Source organism: Nomascus leucogenys, chromosome 19, assembly GCF_006542625.1.
Source record: "Nomascus leucogenys isolate Asia chromosome 19, Asia_NLE_v1, whole genome shotgun sequence".
NCBI lineage: Eukaryota > Metazoa > Chordata > Mammalia > Primates > Hylobatidae > Nomascus > Nomascus leucogenys.
The window spans coordinates 72600141-72614519 of NC_044399.1; the positions used below are offsets into that span (position 1 = coordinate 72600141).

Below are 14379 nucleotides of genomic sequence, written 5' to 3' on the forward strand. Positions count from 1 at the left end.
GCTACGCAAAAGACACTGTCAAGGGAGTAAGACAAGCCACAGACTGGGAAAAAAATATTTGCAAATAAAATATCTGATAAAGAACTGTTATCCAAAATACACAAAAAACACTTAAAACTCAACAAGTGCTTGCTTACCAAGCCACCCCCCCTCCAAAAAAGAAAAAAAAAAAAACAAACCTTAACAATAAGAAAATGAGCAACTCAGTTAAAAAATGGGCAAAAGACCTGAACAGACACCTCACCAAAGAAGATATATAGATGGCAAGAATACAAAGGGAATTCCTTATATTAAAACATAAACTGAGGGAATGTTAGCCTGTACTAAAGAGAATTAAGAGTCCTGATCAAAAGAGAACATTTTGCTGTTCTTTGCACAAGTCACATAGATTGTGTCTAAAATATTTTCACCAATTTTAGGTTCACCACTTTAAGAAGAGCATTATCAAACTCCTTGGCATTAGAACATTTGGCTAGCCTAGCAGAGGAGGCCACACAAAAATAATGAAGGCATAGGACCCTCATATGAGGAACTGCCAACATGGAAGAAAGCTCTTTAAATATTTGGCCAGGTACAGTGGCTCACGCCCGTAATCCCAGCACTTTGGGAGGCCGAGGCGGGTGGATCACCTCAAGTCAGGAGTTCAAGACCAGCCTGGCCAACATGGCGAAACCCCGTCTCTACTAAAAATACAAAAAAATTAGCTGGGCATGGGGGCGGGCACCTGTAATCCCAGCTACTTGGGAGGCTGAGACAGGAGAATCACTTGAACCCAGGAAGCACGGGTTGCAGTGAGCCGAGATCGCACCGTTGCACTCCAGCCTGGGCGACGAAAGTGAGACTTCATCTCAAAAAAAAAAAAAAAAAAAAAAAAAAAAAAAAAATTTGATGACCTTTCCTGTACGAGAGAAAATAGCCTAATCCTGATTCACTCAAGAGGTCGGAACCAAAGTGTAAAAGGGAAATAATTTGGGCCCCCAAAATTAAGAATTTTCTAATACTTACAGGTACTACAAAAAGTGGAAGTGCTCTAAAGACACTACATTTCCATCTGTTAAGAATAAATGCAGAACAGTATTTTGCAGAGCCAGACGTAAATTGCTAATGTCCTTCCATTACTCTCTATAGAGCCCTACTAGGTTCACAAAATGAAGGATAGGATTATTTTCAGAAACATTCTGCTTTTCTTAAGAACCAGAGGTCTCACCATGTTGTCCAGACTAGAGAACAGTGTCTATTCACAGGCATGACCACTGCACACTACAGCCTTGAACTTCTGGGCTCAAGCAATCCTCCTGTCTTGGCCTCTCAAGTAGCTGGGACTACAGGTGTGCACCACCATGCCCAGCTAGAAAACTTCTGCTCTTGAGTAACTAAGAACAGTCAGGAGATCATATGTAGATGGGGGCAGCCGTTTATTTACACAATAAATGCAGCAGGAGTTTAGAGAATGTAGATATCAATTGGGGATTGATGGTTAAAAAAATACTTTGTCTCGACTTTTGACAAAGGATTTTAACAAAGGAATGACAACCCACATCACGGTTTGCTCCCTCAACCCATCAAATTTCCCACAATAAGGATCTAATCGTATCCTGTACTTATTAGTCTACTAGCCTTTCTCAACTCAGGGTCCATGAAAGGATTAAATAAGCCCTAATGCCCAAGGCATTCAATGTATATAATGTATTAACTTCTCTCCTCTGCATTTTTTTTTAGAGGTAGTCTGGCTGTCACCCAGGCTGGAGTGCAGTGGCGCGATCTCAGCTCACTGCAGCCTCCGCCTCTCAGGTTCAAGTGACTCTCCTGCCTCAGCCTCCTGAGTAGCTGGGACTACAGGCATGCACCACCACACCCAACTAATTACCGTATTTTTGTAGGGACAGGGTTTCACCATATTGGCTAGGCTTGTCTTGAACTCCTGACCTCAGGTGATTCACCCACCTAAGCCTCCCAAAGTGCTGTCCTCTGCATCTAGAATGGTACTTGTTATGTCACCTTTGGGACAACTGAGAAAAGAGCCAAATTACTTTCTGTGTTCTTTGGTTAAGATAACCCAAGAGGGTATAAACAACATAATCTACTTGACTGAAATAAAGGTCTTAAAACTGTAACCTCCATGAATACATGCATCCTGTCTGCCTTGTTCATAGTACATATATGTTCAAATCATATATATTTGAATAAATGGATAAAAGAATGGAGGCCTCATATATTTAGTCAGTTTCTCTCTTCTACCTCAGAGTTTTCTCTACCTTTTCCTTTCATCCTTTCCTTTTTCCCTTCCATTTTGGAGAATGAAGTCCCTGTGGCCCCTCTTCACACTCAGATGCTCCTGTTCTATTTCATCTGCTTTCAATTCCCGAGACCCAGCCCCAGCCCCATCTATTATCTCCTTGATCTTACATCTTTAGGCAGTTTCTCCCTTTCCACCGGCAGTCCTTCATCATCTACAATTATTTAAATCTCTATTCTTAAAACACACACACCCCTTCCCACGATCCTAGTACTCCCTCAAGTGACTGCCCCACTTATATGTATATTACCATACTTTCAAAATTTAGTCTATATATGCTACCTCTACGTATTTACACCTTCCTTATTGAAACTCTTCTCTTAGAGGTCCTGATGATTTCACTTCATTGCTGATTCCAGTGAGCACTTCTGCCTTCATCTGACTTTTCTGCCACACTTAGTTCTGTTGATCATCCCCCTCTTCAAACTTTCTCCAATACTGACTTCTAACACTAATCATCCTAGCTCTCCTTTTTTATAAGGTTCACTGGTTTCCTCTCCCTCTCCCAATCCATTGTTTTTATCTGTGTCCTTCCAAATAGTCCATACTTTTCTCCCTGAGCAGTATTCATCCTTGATGACTCCTATGCATTTGACATCTACATCGCTGATGTCTTCCCTGACTCCAGGCCTAGATTTCCGGCTATCTACTAGATACTTCTGCATGGCTGCCCCACCAGTATTCCAGGTCAACATATCTATAAGCAAATCTGTCACTTTTTACTATTAAATGTGCCCTTCTACTGGTTGCCTAGATGGGTAAACAGCATCTACATTCTCAGAATCCTCTTCAATTTCTCTCCTGCCCAAATTCCAAATCAAATGTTCATCAAATTGCTATTTTACCACAGTATTTCTCACACCTATTATTTCCTTCTCTCCATTCCCACTGACCTACATTATAACTCCATCATCTCCCTCTAAGACCAGCGCAATAGCCCAATCCATCTCCTTAACCAATCATCTGCCTCACAGTCTATCTTCTGTATAATCTTCAGAGCAAGCTTCCTACAGCACAGTACGGTTCACAATATCACTCTATCAAAACACAGTTCCAGCCACATTATCTAGAAAAATCCAAACTCATTGGTTGGCAGCAAAGCTTTCCACCATTCAGACTCTCCTTTTTCAAACCTGTCTCTAAACAGGTCTCACACTCCCAGGACACCAGGTTATTCACACACCTCACACTACACATTCTCCATCCCTACCCTGCAAGGATTATCCCCCTCCTCTAACCGCTGTCTCCAAGGCACCATTTCCATCCGTCAAAAATTCTACACAACTCTCAAGGCTTTATCCAAATGCCACTTTCTCCAATATAACTGGAGGTGCAGTGGGGGAGAAGTGGAGGGAGAGTACTACATTAACTTTCTGAATAAGATGTCTCTGCTATGTGTTATCAAAATATCACTGAGTAAGAACTATAACATTATAACAACTGCATATTGTTATCCATCTTTCGATATCTACTACCCATATTTATTCTACGACAAATACTGTCCTGAGGATACCATTATCAGTCAGACAAATTGCCCTCTCCTCATGGCATATGTCTGTATTTACCACTAGACTTTTAAGACCCATAAGAAAAGGAACATTTCTCTTTTTTCGCCATGCCGCGGGCTCTATCATAGTCTCTGGGGCTGTTTTTGCTAAAATCCCTTTCTGGAACATAAGAAAGGTACATTTCTATTTTGCTACAATAGCCCTAACACAATGCCCATCACCAATAGGCATAAGCAATAAATACTTAAAGAATTTAACATACTAAAGAAAAAGGTATTAAACGTTCTGACTATAATCAAGCTACATCAATGCTATGATTCTTATCAGGCAACATCATAATGAGGCTTCCAGAGAAAGCTCATTCTACATAATGCAGTTACCAGAAGAGAGATAACAGCCCCAACTCTACTCCTACATTCTAGAACTGGCTCTGCTACAGTGCAAGTGACTTCTACCTCTTCAGACCTTAGTTTCCTGATCGTAAATTGAGGGAAAATAACTACTCTCTAGGATTCCTTTCAGTTATATGACTTTTTATCTATTTTTTTTTTTTTTTTTTTTTTTTTGAGAAGGAGTCTCGCTCTGTCGCCCAGGCTGGAGCGCAGTGGCACAATCTCGGCTCACTGCAAGCTCCGCCTCCCGGGTTCACGCCATTCTCCTGCCTCAGCCTCTCCAAGTAGCTGGGACTACAGGCACCAGCCACCACGCCTGGCTAATTTTTTTGTATTTTTAGTAGAGACGGGGTTTCACCGTGGTCTTGGATCTCCTGACCTCGTGATCCGCCCGCCTCGGCCTCCCAAAGTGCTGGGATTACAGGCGTGAGCCATCGCGCCCGGCCTTTTTATCTACTTTCTACAGGTTATATACATCTAGAAAACATCAGGTACCACTGAAGGTCATTAACAACTAGAATCTGAAAGAGAATCAAAAGAATGTTAAGTAAGCTGGGTGTGATGGCTCACGCCTATAATCCCAACAATTTGGGAGGCTGAGGCAGGAGGATTACATGGGCCCAGGAGTTCAAGACCAGCCTAGGCAGTGTAGACAGAACTTGTCTCTACTTTAAAAATAATTCAGCCAGGCAAAGTGGCTTACACCTGTAATCCCAGCACTTTGGGAGGCCAAGGCAGGCAGATCATAAAGTCAGGAGTTCAAGACCAGCCTGGTCAGCATGGTGAAACCCCATTTCTATTAAAAATACAAAAAAAATTAGCCAGGCATAGTGGTGTGTGCCTATAGTCCCAGCTACTTGGGAGGCTGAGGCAGAGAATCAGTTGAGCCCAGGAGGCGGAGGTTGCAGTGAGCCAAGATCGCGCCACTGCGCTCCAGCCTGGGTGACAGAGTGAGACTCCATCTCAAAAAAATAATAATAATAATTCAAGAAAGTTAGGTAGATTCAAATTATGTGATAACAGAAATAAATATGTAGGAAGGATATAAATAAAACATTAAAACTAGTCAAAACTAGGAGGTGGTAAGTTCCTTCTCTCCAGAAGGAAGAGAACTCAGACTATCACTTGGAATGGATTCAGTTATCTGATAAGAAAACTTTCTGTAATTTTACTTAGAGTAACAGCTTCTTCTGTGATCCAACAGCACCAACTGTACCTACTTTCCCACTGGGCACCTTTTCAGTCTACATTCCTAAGGCCTATTCCTCTACTAGGTCATAAAACTCTTAAAGGAACTACATATCATTCTTTTCTATATTTCTCCCTCTCACATTCCCTGGCACAATTGTACCACACAAAATTAAACGATATTTATTAAATACTTCTAGGCCGGGCGCGGTGGCTCATGCCTGTAATCCCAGCACTTTGGGAGGCTGAGGCGGGCGGATCATGAGGTCAGGAGATTAAGACCATCCTGGCTAACACGGTGAAACCCCATCTCTACTAAAAAAAGAAACAAAAAGTTAGCTGGGTGTGGTGGCACGTGCCTGTAACCCCAGCTACTCGGGAGGCTGAGGCAGGAGAATCGCTTGGACCCAGGAGGCGCAGGTTGCAGTGAGCCGGAGATTGTGCCACTGCACTCCAGCCTGGGCGACAGAGTGAGACTCTGTCTCAAAAAATAAATAAATACTTCCATAAAGACAATATTCAAATTAATGACTACATAAGAAAACATCAAACTTCAGTGGATAAAAACCTAGGGTATGATAGAGATATTTTAGAAATTAGAGCCCTAAGATTCAAAAGCAATTCTCTCCACAGAAAGCCAGGTAAGACATGAAAATTAAAGGCCATTACCTAATTCCAGGCTACAGTGTGTTAGGATATCAGAGTGACAAAGACAGTGGATAAGTGCAGGGCTTTTGTTTTTCAGATTAAGTATCTCTGCTAGTTCAAAGGTTGGGAGATTTACCAAGTTATAATTTACAAACAAAAACATGAACTATTGAATAAACATTAAGACAACTAGCTATCTATTCAGAAAAAAAAATAAAGGGTGCTCCGCCTCAGCCCTGGAAGCGATGACTGTTCCTTATGTCTACTAGTCCTGTATTCTTTAGGGCTTTCTTTTGTCTTAGTGGGTGATCTCCAGTTTAGTTAATCATTCTTTATATTAAACTTCCCTAATTTAAAAATAAATTCCAAATGGATTAGACTACAAAACATAAAAGACAACTAAAAGTGTTGAAAATCATAAGGTTTTTTCTCTTTAAATAAACATGAGAATTGGGGAAGTCTTCCTCAGCAGAACAAGAAACCCAGAAACCATGAATTATTTTTTTAAAAAAAAGGTCGGATCTACATAAAAATTAAAGCTTTCTGCATAACAAAAAATTTTTAAAACGAGGTAAATGACAAACTGTGAGACAAAAATTTGCAATACATACCAAAGGGCTAATATAATTTACAAAGAGCTCCTCCAAATTACTGAGAAAAGGACAACCCAATGGAAAAATGGGAAACAGATATAAACAGACAAGCCACAAAAGAAATAAAGATGTGAAACAGCAACTCAAAGTAGAAGAGAAAAGGAGAAGAAGAAAGGGAGGGAGGGAGAAAGGAAGGGAGGGCAAGCAAAAAAAAGAAAAAAACGAAAGAAAGAAAAAATGAATGGAAGGAAGGAAGGAAGGAAGCAAGCCAGCCAGCCAATAAACAAAGAGGCCATAATTAATATAATTCCTATCCTGGAAGCGCAAATTAAAAAGCCATACTTCAACCAGGCACAGTGGCTCACTCCTATAATCCCAGCACTTTGGGACGCCAAGGAGGGTGGATAAATTGAGAACAGGAGATCAAGACCAGCCTGGCCAACATGGTGAAACCCTGTCTCTACTAAATATACAAAAAATGAGCCAGGTGTAGTGGTGCACGCCTGTAATCCCAGCTACTTGAAGAGCTAAGGCACGAGAATCGCCTGAACCTGGGAGGCAGAGGTTACAGTGAGCAGAGATCACACCACTGCATTCCAGCCTGGGCAACAGAGCAAGACTCGGTCTCAAAAAAATAAAGAAAAGAAATAAAATAGGCCAGGCGCAGTGGCTCACGCCTGTAATCCCAGCACTTTGGGAGGCCAAGGCGGATGCATCACCTGAGGTCAGGAGTTCGAGACCAGCCTGACCAACATGGCAAAACCTCATCTCTACTAAAAATACACAATTAGCCGAGCATGGTGGCACATGCCTGTAATCCCAGCTACTTGGGAGGCTGAGGCAGGAGAATCACTTGAACCCGGGAGGTGGAGGTTGCAGTGAGCCGAGATAGCGCCACTGCACTCTAGCCTGGGCGACAGAGCAAGACTCCATCTCAAAAAATAAATAAATAAAAGAAAAGAAAAAGCCACACATCATCTACCTGCTTAAAACCCTTCAGTGGGTTCCCCTACAGCTCTAAGGAAAAAGACCCCTCACAGGCCAGCCCATACCTACTCCTCTACCCAGGCACAGTGACCTTTCTTCAGTTATGTTACTCGTTATGCATCCTCCAAAAACCGGAGTCCTGCTCATCCATCAGATCTCAGCTCCAGGACTACTTCATCAAAAGCCTTTACTGACCTCTGTATATGGGTCAAATAAGTCAGTTACAGGCATTCACAGCATTGTGTCCATCTAGTTGCTCAGGCCAAACACCTTTGAGTAATCCTTGACTACTCAGTTTCTTTTGCATCCCATATTCAATCTGTCAGCAAATCCTGTTGGCCATACTTTCAAAATATAACCTCCATCCTGGTCCAAGCTTCAACATCTTTTTTCTGGATTCATACCTCCCTGTTACTCCGCTGCCAATCCAGCAGCCAGAGTGATTTTTTTTTTTTTTTTTTTTTTTTTTTTTTGAGACAGGGTCTTACTCTGTCACCTAGGTGGGAGTGAAGTAGCAAGATCACAGCTCACTGCGGCCTCGACCTCCCAGGCTTAGGTGATCCTCCCACCTCAGCCTCCTGAGTAGCTGGGACTAGAGACAGGCCATCACACCTGACTAATTTTTTGTAGAGATGCGGTTTTGCCATATTGCCCAGGCTGGTCTCAAACTCCTGGGCTCAAGCAATCCACCCACCTAGGCCTCCCAAAGTGTTGAGATTACAGGTATGAGACAACACCATGATCGGTCAGAGTGTTTTGGGGTTTTTGTTTGTTTGTTTTTTGAGACAAAGTCTCACTCTGTTGCCCAGGCTGGAGCACGGTGGCATGATCTTGGCCCACTGCAACCTCCACCTCCCAGGTTCAAGCAATTCTCCTGCCTCAGCCTCCCAAGTAGCTGGGATTACAGGCGCGTGCCACCATGTCTGACTAATTTTTGTATTTTTAGTGGAGATTGGGTTTCACCATGTTGGCCAGGCTGGTCTGAACTCCTGACCTCAGGTGATCCACCTGCCTCAGCCTCCCAAAGTGCTGGGATTACAGGCGTGAGCCACCACACCTGTAATCACAGCACTTTGGCCCAGAGTGATTTTTTTAAAACATAAGTGAGATTACATCATTCCTCTGTTCAAAGCTTTTCAATGGTTCCCCATAGTGAAAACCAATCTTTGCAATACTTCTAGGGCCCAAAAAGATCTGCCTCCACCTCATTACCTCTCTGACCTCATATCCTACTATACTCTTCCCCCAGGCCCCATAACATCATTCCAGCCACAACGACCTCCATGCCCTTCCTCAAACATGCCAGACATGCTTCCGCCCTCAAGGCATATGCAAAAACTGATCTCTGCCTAGAACACCCTTCCACCAGATATCCTCAAGGATAACTCCTCTATCTACTTCAAGTCTTTGCACAAATGTCATCTTCTCAATAAAGCTGCCTCACCAGCCTATTTAAAACCAGCCCCACCCCCTTCCCTTTATCCTGCTCTGTTTTCTTTTTTCCATTGCACTTATCATCTAACAACCCATATCATTTGCTTACGTTTGTTGTTTAATATCCGTTTCTCCCACACTAGGGCAGGGTTATTATCTATATTGCCCACTGATGTATTCCAAATGCCTAGAATTGTGCCTGACAAACAGTATACATTCATATTAGTTGAAAAAATAGTTTTGTAAGTGTCTATAAGATTATCTAGCTGGGCGCGGTGGCTCACGCTTGTAATCCCAGCACTTTGGGAGGCCGAGGCGGGCGGATCACAAGGTCAGGAGATCGAGACCACGGTGAAACCCCGTCTCTACTAAAAATACAAAAAAATTAGCCGGGCGTGGTGGTGGGCGCCTGTAGACCCAGCTACTCGGAGAGGCTGAGGCAGGAGAATGGCGTGAACTCGGGAGGAGGAGCTTGCAGTGAGCCGAGATCGCGCCACTGAACTCCAGCCTGGGTGACAGAGCGAAACTCCGTCTCAAGAAAAAAAAAAAAAAAAGGATTATCTAATTAATGGCTGAATGACTCACTACCTAGGAATAGGGACTGGGTCTGGTTTTGTTCATCACTGTATTTCCTAGATCCTAGCATAGGATTCGGCATAGAATAGGCACACAAATACTTGTTAACTGCACAATACAACTCCTTTTTTTTTTTTTTTGAGACAGAGTCTCACTCTGTCCCCCAGGCTGCAGTGCAGTGGCATGATCTCGGCTCACTACAACCTCCACCTCCCGGGTTCAAGTGGTTCTTCTGCCTCAGCCTCCTGAGTAGCTGGGACTACAGGTGTGCACCACCACACCCGGCTAACTTTTGTATTTTTAGTAGAGACGGGGTTTCACCATATTGGCCACGCTGGTCTTGAACTCCTGACCTTGTGATCCATCCGCCTTGGCCTCCCAAAGCGCTGGGATTACAGGCATGAGCCACCATGCCCAGCCGAACAATATCACTTTTTTTAATCAAAAGACACAAATTTAAAACAAATGACATCATCCAGAGCTTGTAGGATTACAGGGGAAATCCACCTGCCATATATATCGTTGGCAAGTATGTAAATTGATGCCTTTGAGATTAAGCTAGCAACAGGTATTAAAATTTAAACCACTCAGAACTCATGCCCTTTATTTAATTCACTAGTCTTACAGAAGTAAAAGAGTACCTAAAAAATATGCACAAGGACATCCATTACAACACTGCTTATAAAATAATTAAAAATTGAAAACGATCTACTTGCCCCACAATAGGGAAATAGGCAATAAATCATGCATGGTACATGCATATGAGATCGTCTTTAACAAGAATGAAGAAGGCCTACAACACTGACGTGGAAAGCAGTCCGTGATCTAGTACATAAGCCAGATGCATTTGAATCCTGCTCCCCCACTTAGTAGCTGTATAACACAGGCACGTTTCTTTAACTTCTCTGTGCTTCAGTTTCCTCATCAAGAAAACAGAAGCAGTAATATTTCAATAGTACCCACCTCACTGCTATGAAGATTTCCTAAGATAATGCCTATAGTGTTTACAGAACATTACATGGCCATATAACCCTGAGTATATAATATGATAGCTAACATTCATTAAGTGAGATACGGAAGTTGCAGACTTATGTATGCAAAGCATGTCCTTCAGGGGTAAAACGTAGCATGTCTGTGTAACTAACAGGAAACAATCAGGAATCCAGCCTGGCCAACATGGCAAGAATAAAAAATAATGAAGTAGGCTGGGTGCAATTGCTCATGCCTGTAATCCCAACACTGAGAGGCCAAGATGGGAGAATCGCTTGAGCCCAGGGGTTCAAGACCAGACTGGGCAACAGAGTGAGACCCTCTCTACAAAAGAAAAAAAGAAAAAGAAAAAAAGTGAAATAAAACCAGAGCAAATGCTTCAAAGATATAGTTGAACTTAGATTAAAATATTCAAATTTGAAAATTTTCACATTTTTGAATTCTCAAGGGAAAACAGATCAATTTAAATTTCTTTAACTATTAAAATTACCTGTATTCCAAATAAGCAAACTAAGATGCAGTATCAAAAACCCAAAACTTTTTTTAACTTACAAAATAATTAAAATGAATAAAATGATTACATTTCATCCCTTCAATTTACACACAAATCGATTTTCCTAATCTACCATATGGCCATGAAAAACAGACAACATACTTTTTTTTTTTTTAAAAGTCATCAAAGACAATCGCTTCTGAACAGGATAAAACGAGATAAAGTCAAAGACTAAGCAGTTATCTTTCACCACCAGTTTGACACAAAAGAATTCTGCCGATTTTTTTTTTTTTTTAAATCAGCAGGACTAGAAAATTCAAATGTGCCTAAAGCTAAAATGGTCTACATGAGTTCAGCTAAAGACACAAATTAAATCCCCAAAAGCCGGACTCACCGGCTCACACCTATAATCCTAGCACTTTGGGAAGCGTAGGCAGGTGGATCCCTTGAGTTCAGGAGTTTGAGACCAGCCTGGGCAACATGGCAAAACGCCGTATCTACAAAAATACAAAAATTAGCTGGGAATGGTGGCATGCACCTGTAGTCACAGCTACTTGGGAGGCTGATGTGGCAGGATTGCTTTGACCCCAGGAGGTCGAGGCTGCAGTGAGCCAAGATCGCGCCACTGCTCTCCAGCCTGGGCAACAGAGTGAGATACTGTCTCAAAGAAAAAAGAAACAATTAAAATCCCCAAGATGAACTTCTAAGGCACTGACACAAGGCACTCAAACGTACCAAATTACCTCTCTCCTACTGTAAAAAGTAGTCATGGCTACCTACATTAATTTAAAATAAAAATTGCAATCTATGCAAACTAAATCTCATCCTAGAGTCACAAGATTTGAAAAACAGGAAAGAAACCTGAACTAAAATAGCAAGAATACAAGATTTCCTAAAGCTAGTTTTCCCTAGCGTCTTTCAAGTGCTCAGTCACTTCTGCCTATTTACAAAGAAGACCATCTCATATCTTGAAAGAGGCAGGGAATTTTGATTCCAGACGGTCATGTCACCTGTGCTACCCTAGACGTTTCTTTCCATGCAACTCAAGAGAAGGCAGCAGCCAGCTATGCATACCTACCACTCCTGATCAGAACCACAAGCTCTCTGTATCTTGCCTCTGTGTGCAGTAACAAAGTGGGATTGCGGAAGAACAAAGTTTTCTTGCCTGACACCAAATGCAAAAGGTGATCATTAAAATGCAGCCTGAAGACATCCCAGTTTCCTCTCTCTGACAGCCCACCAAAAATGCTTCCCTTCCCTTCTCCTGGAACAGAAACAGCAAGCAGGTTCTTATAAAAGTCTAAGTGCTTACTGGACATCTCCCCTTAGGCAACTAACACCACCCAAAACTACAGGCTAACAGGCTCTGAAGCACATTTCCCAGAGAGCAGCCAGAACCTTAAAATCTGATAACATGGTTTCAAGTTCCCCAAAGGCAAGAATAAAGAGTAAGGGTTTCATGAAAGGTTATTTTGAGACAACCCCAAGGAAAGCCAAGTTTTAAAGTACCTACTCCGTACCAAGCCCCTTTTCCCAACATTCTACTCTACTCACACTTAAAGATGCTAAGCACATACGCTGATTATAGAAATACACCAGAAAGAACTTTCACAACTAGATACAGTGGGATCTTGGAAAACACCAAGCACACTATCTCCAAACATCAATTCTAGGTGGTAAAACCGGGAACCATGTGGTCAATCTGTGAAGCACAGCTTAGTCCAATTTCCCAGAAGGTCACAAAGGGCTCTGACAACCAACTTTGATTATTTAGGATGGGGCCCCTTTTTCCTTCCAAGAATATAAACGCCATAAATGACACATTTCTTCGACCTCACTTTTTTTTTAGTTCCACAAGCAAACATCTTCAAGCAGTGCAAGTAGGCCTCAGCATTCTCAAACACTATTCTCATTATTCCTAATACCTCCATAATACTATTATTTTATATACACATTCGTGTTGCTATTTCTATAGATAAAATATAAAGGCATGAATTAACCTCTTGGTTAATTCGTCGGTGAGAACACCGAGGCTCAACAAGGCTAAGAAATGAGCCCAGAGCTTGCTCGTTAAGAATCCAGGTCCTCTAGACTCCCAGGCCCCAACACTTACCATTAAGCCACACTGCCATTCAGGGAATGCTACTAAATCCAGTTACTGTACACAACTACTTTCAGGTCACATAACTGGGTGCAAAGAGCTCTATAGCAAGGATTGGGGCGGCAGGGAGGGTACACTACCTAAGCTAAGATTTTTTTTCTTTAACGAATATAGCACATGTTCCCGATTTCCATCCTCCCCCACGGGCAGAACCCACGTGCCGGTCCCCCGCTACCCAGAACCGCTCCCTCCCCACACTACCCCACGCTACCCAGCAGCCTCCCCACGCCCTTCCCTCTGTCCGCCCGCAAGCGCTGCACCGGCGCCTCCCGCCCCCTCCCCAGCGACGGCCGCCGGGGCGCCCGCGCCGCCCTCGCGCGCCGCAGCCCGCGCGCCCCCGTCTCCGCCCGGCGGGGTCACCCCCGGGGCCTGCGCGCGCCCTTCCCGCCTCCTGCCCGCCCCGAAATCCTCCCGCGACGCCGACGCCAGGCAGGCCGCGCCCGCCGCGCCTGCCATGGTGGGCGCCTCACCGTCAGGCTGGGAAGCCGGGCCCGGCTGCGCCATAACCAGGCGGCCGGCCTCGGGGAGCGGGGATGGGCGGGGAAGCGGCGTCCCGGGCTCCCGAGGGCTCAGCTGGCGGAGGAGGCGTCGACCGAGCCGCCGCCGCCACCGCCTAGGGAGGAACCGCTAAGGCTGGAGCCGCCGGCGCCGCCACAGCCGCGGGCAGAGACGGACCCGACCGCCGACCTCCGCCTCCTCATCCTGACAGCGGGAAATAAGCAGTGCGCAGGCGCAGGGGGATGGGGCGGCACGTGACGTTGGCCCGAGGGGAGGGGCGGGGTCTCGGGAGCGCGGAGGGAGCGCCGCTGGAGGGGAGGGTCCGGGCGGAGCTGGGCGCCTGACCCAGCGGCAGAGGGAGGCTGAGTGCAGAGCGGAGCTGGAGAAGAGGGGCTGCAGTAGCGGCCTGGCCTCTCGAAGGGGCCGGTCCCGGTTCTCCACCCCAGCACAGTGGGGAAAAAAAAAGAGAATAAGAGAGGAGGACGGATGGCGGGGTGCAGTTCCAGCCTCTACCTCTTCTAGCTTTGCGACCTTGGGAGAGTCACTTCACCTCTTGGAATTTTTATCAATATAATGGCTAAGAAAAGTTTAAACGAGGTAATAAAGTATGAAGAG

The 14379-nt window shown here is 44.2% G+C and overlaps 1 protein-coding gene across 4 annotated transcripts in view; it reads right to left on the reverse strand.

Moving 5' to 3' along the window:
* The window catches only part of RABEP1 (rabaptin, RAB GTPase binding effector protein 1), a 116353-nt gene extending 102359 nt beyond the window's left edge, over window positions 1–13994 (reverse strand). For 2 of the 4 annotated variants that reach the window (XM_030800048.1, XM_030800047.1), the window contains exon 1: window positions 12184–12439. In XM_030800048.1, coding sequence (XP_030655908.1) covers window positions 12184–12424 — 241 coding nt within the window. In that variant the 5' untranslated portion in view covers window positions 12425–12439. Of the gene's footprint in view, window positions 1–12183; window positions 12440–13736 lie in introns of those variants that run through there. The other 2 variants (XM_030800049.1, XM_030800050.1) reach the window with 2 other exon arrangements.
* Between the last annotated feature and the right edge of the window lie 385 nt (window positions 13995–14379).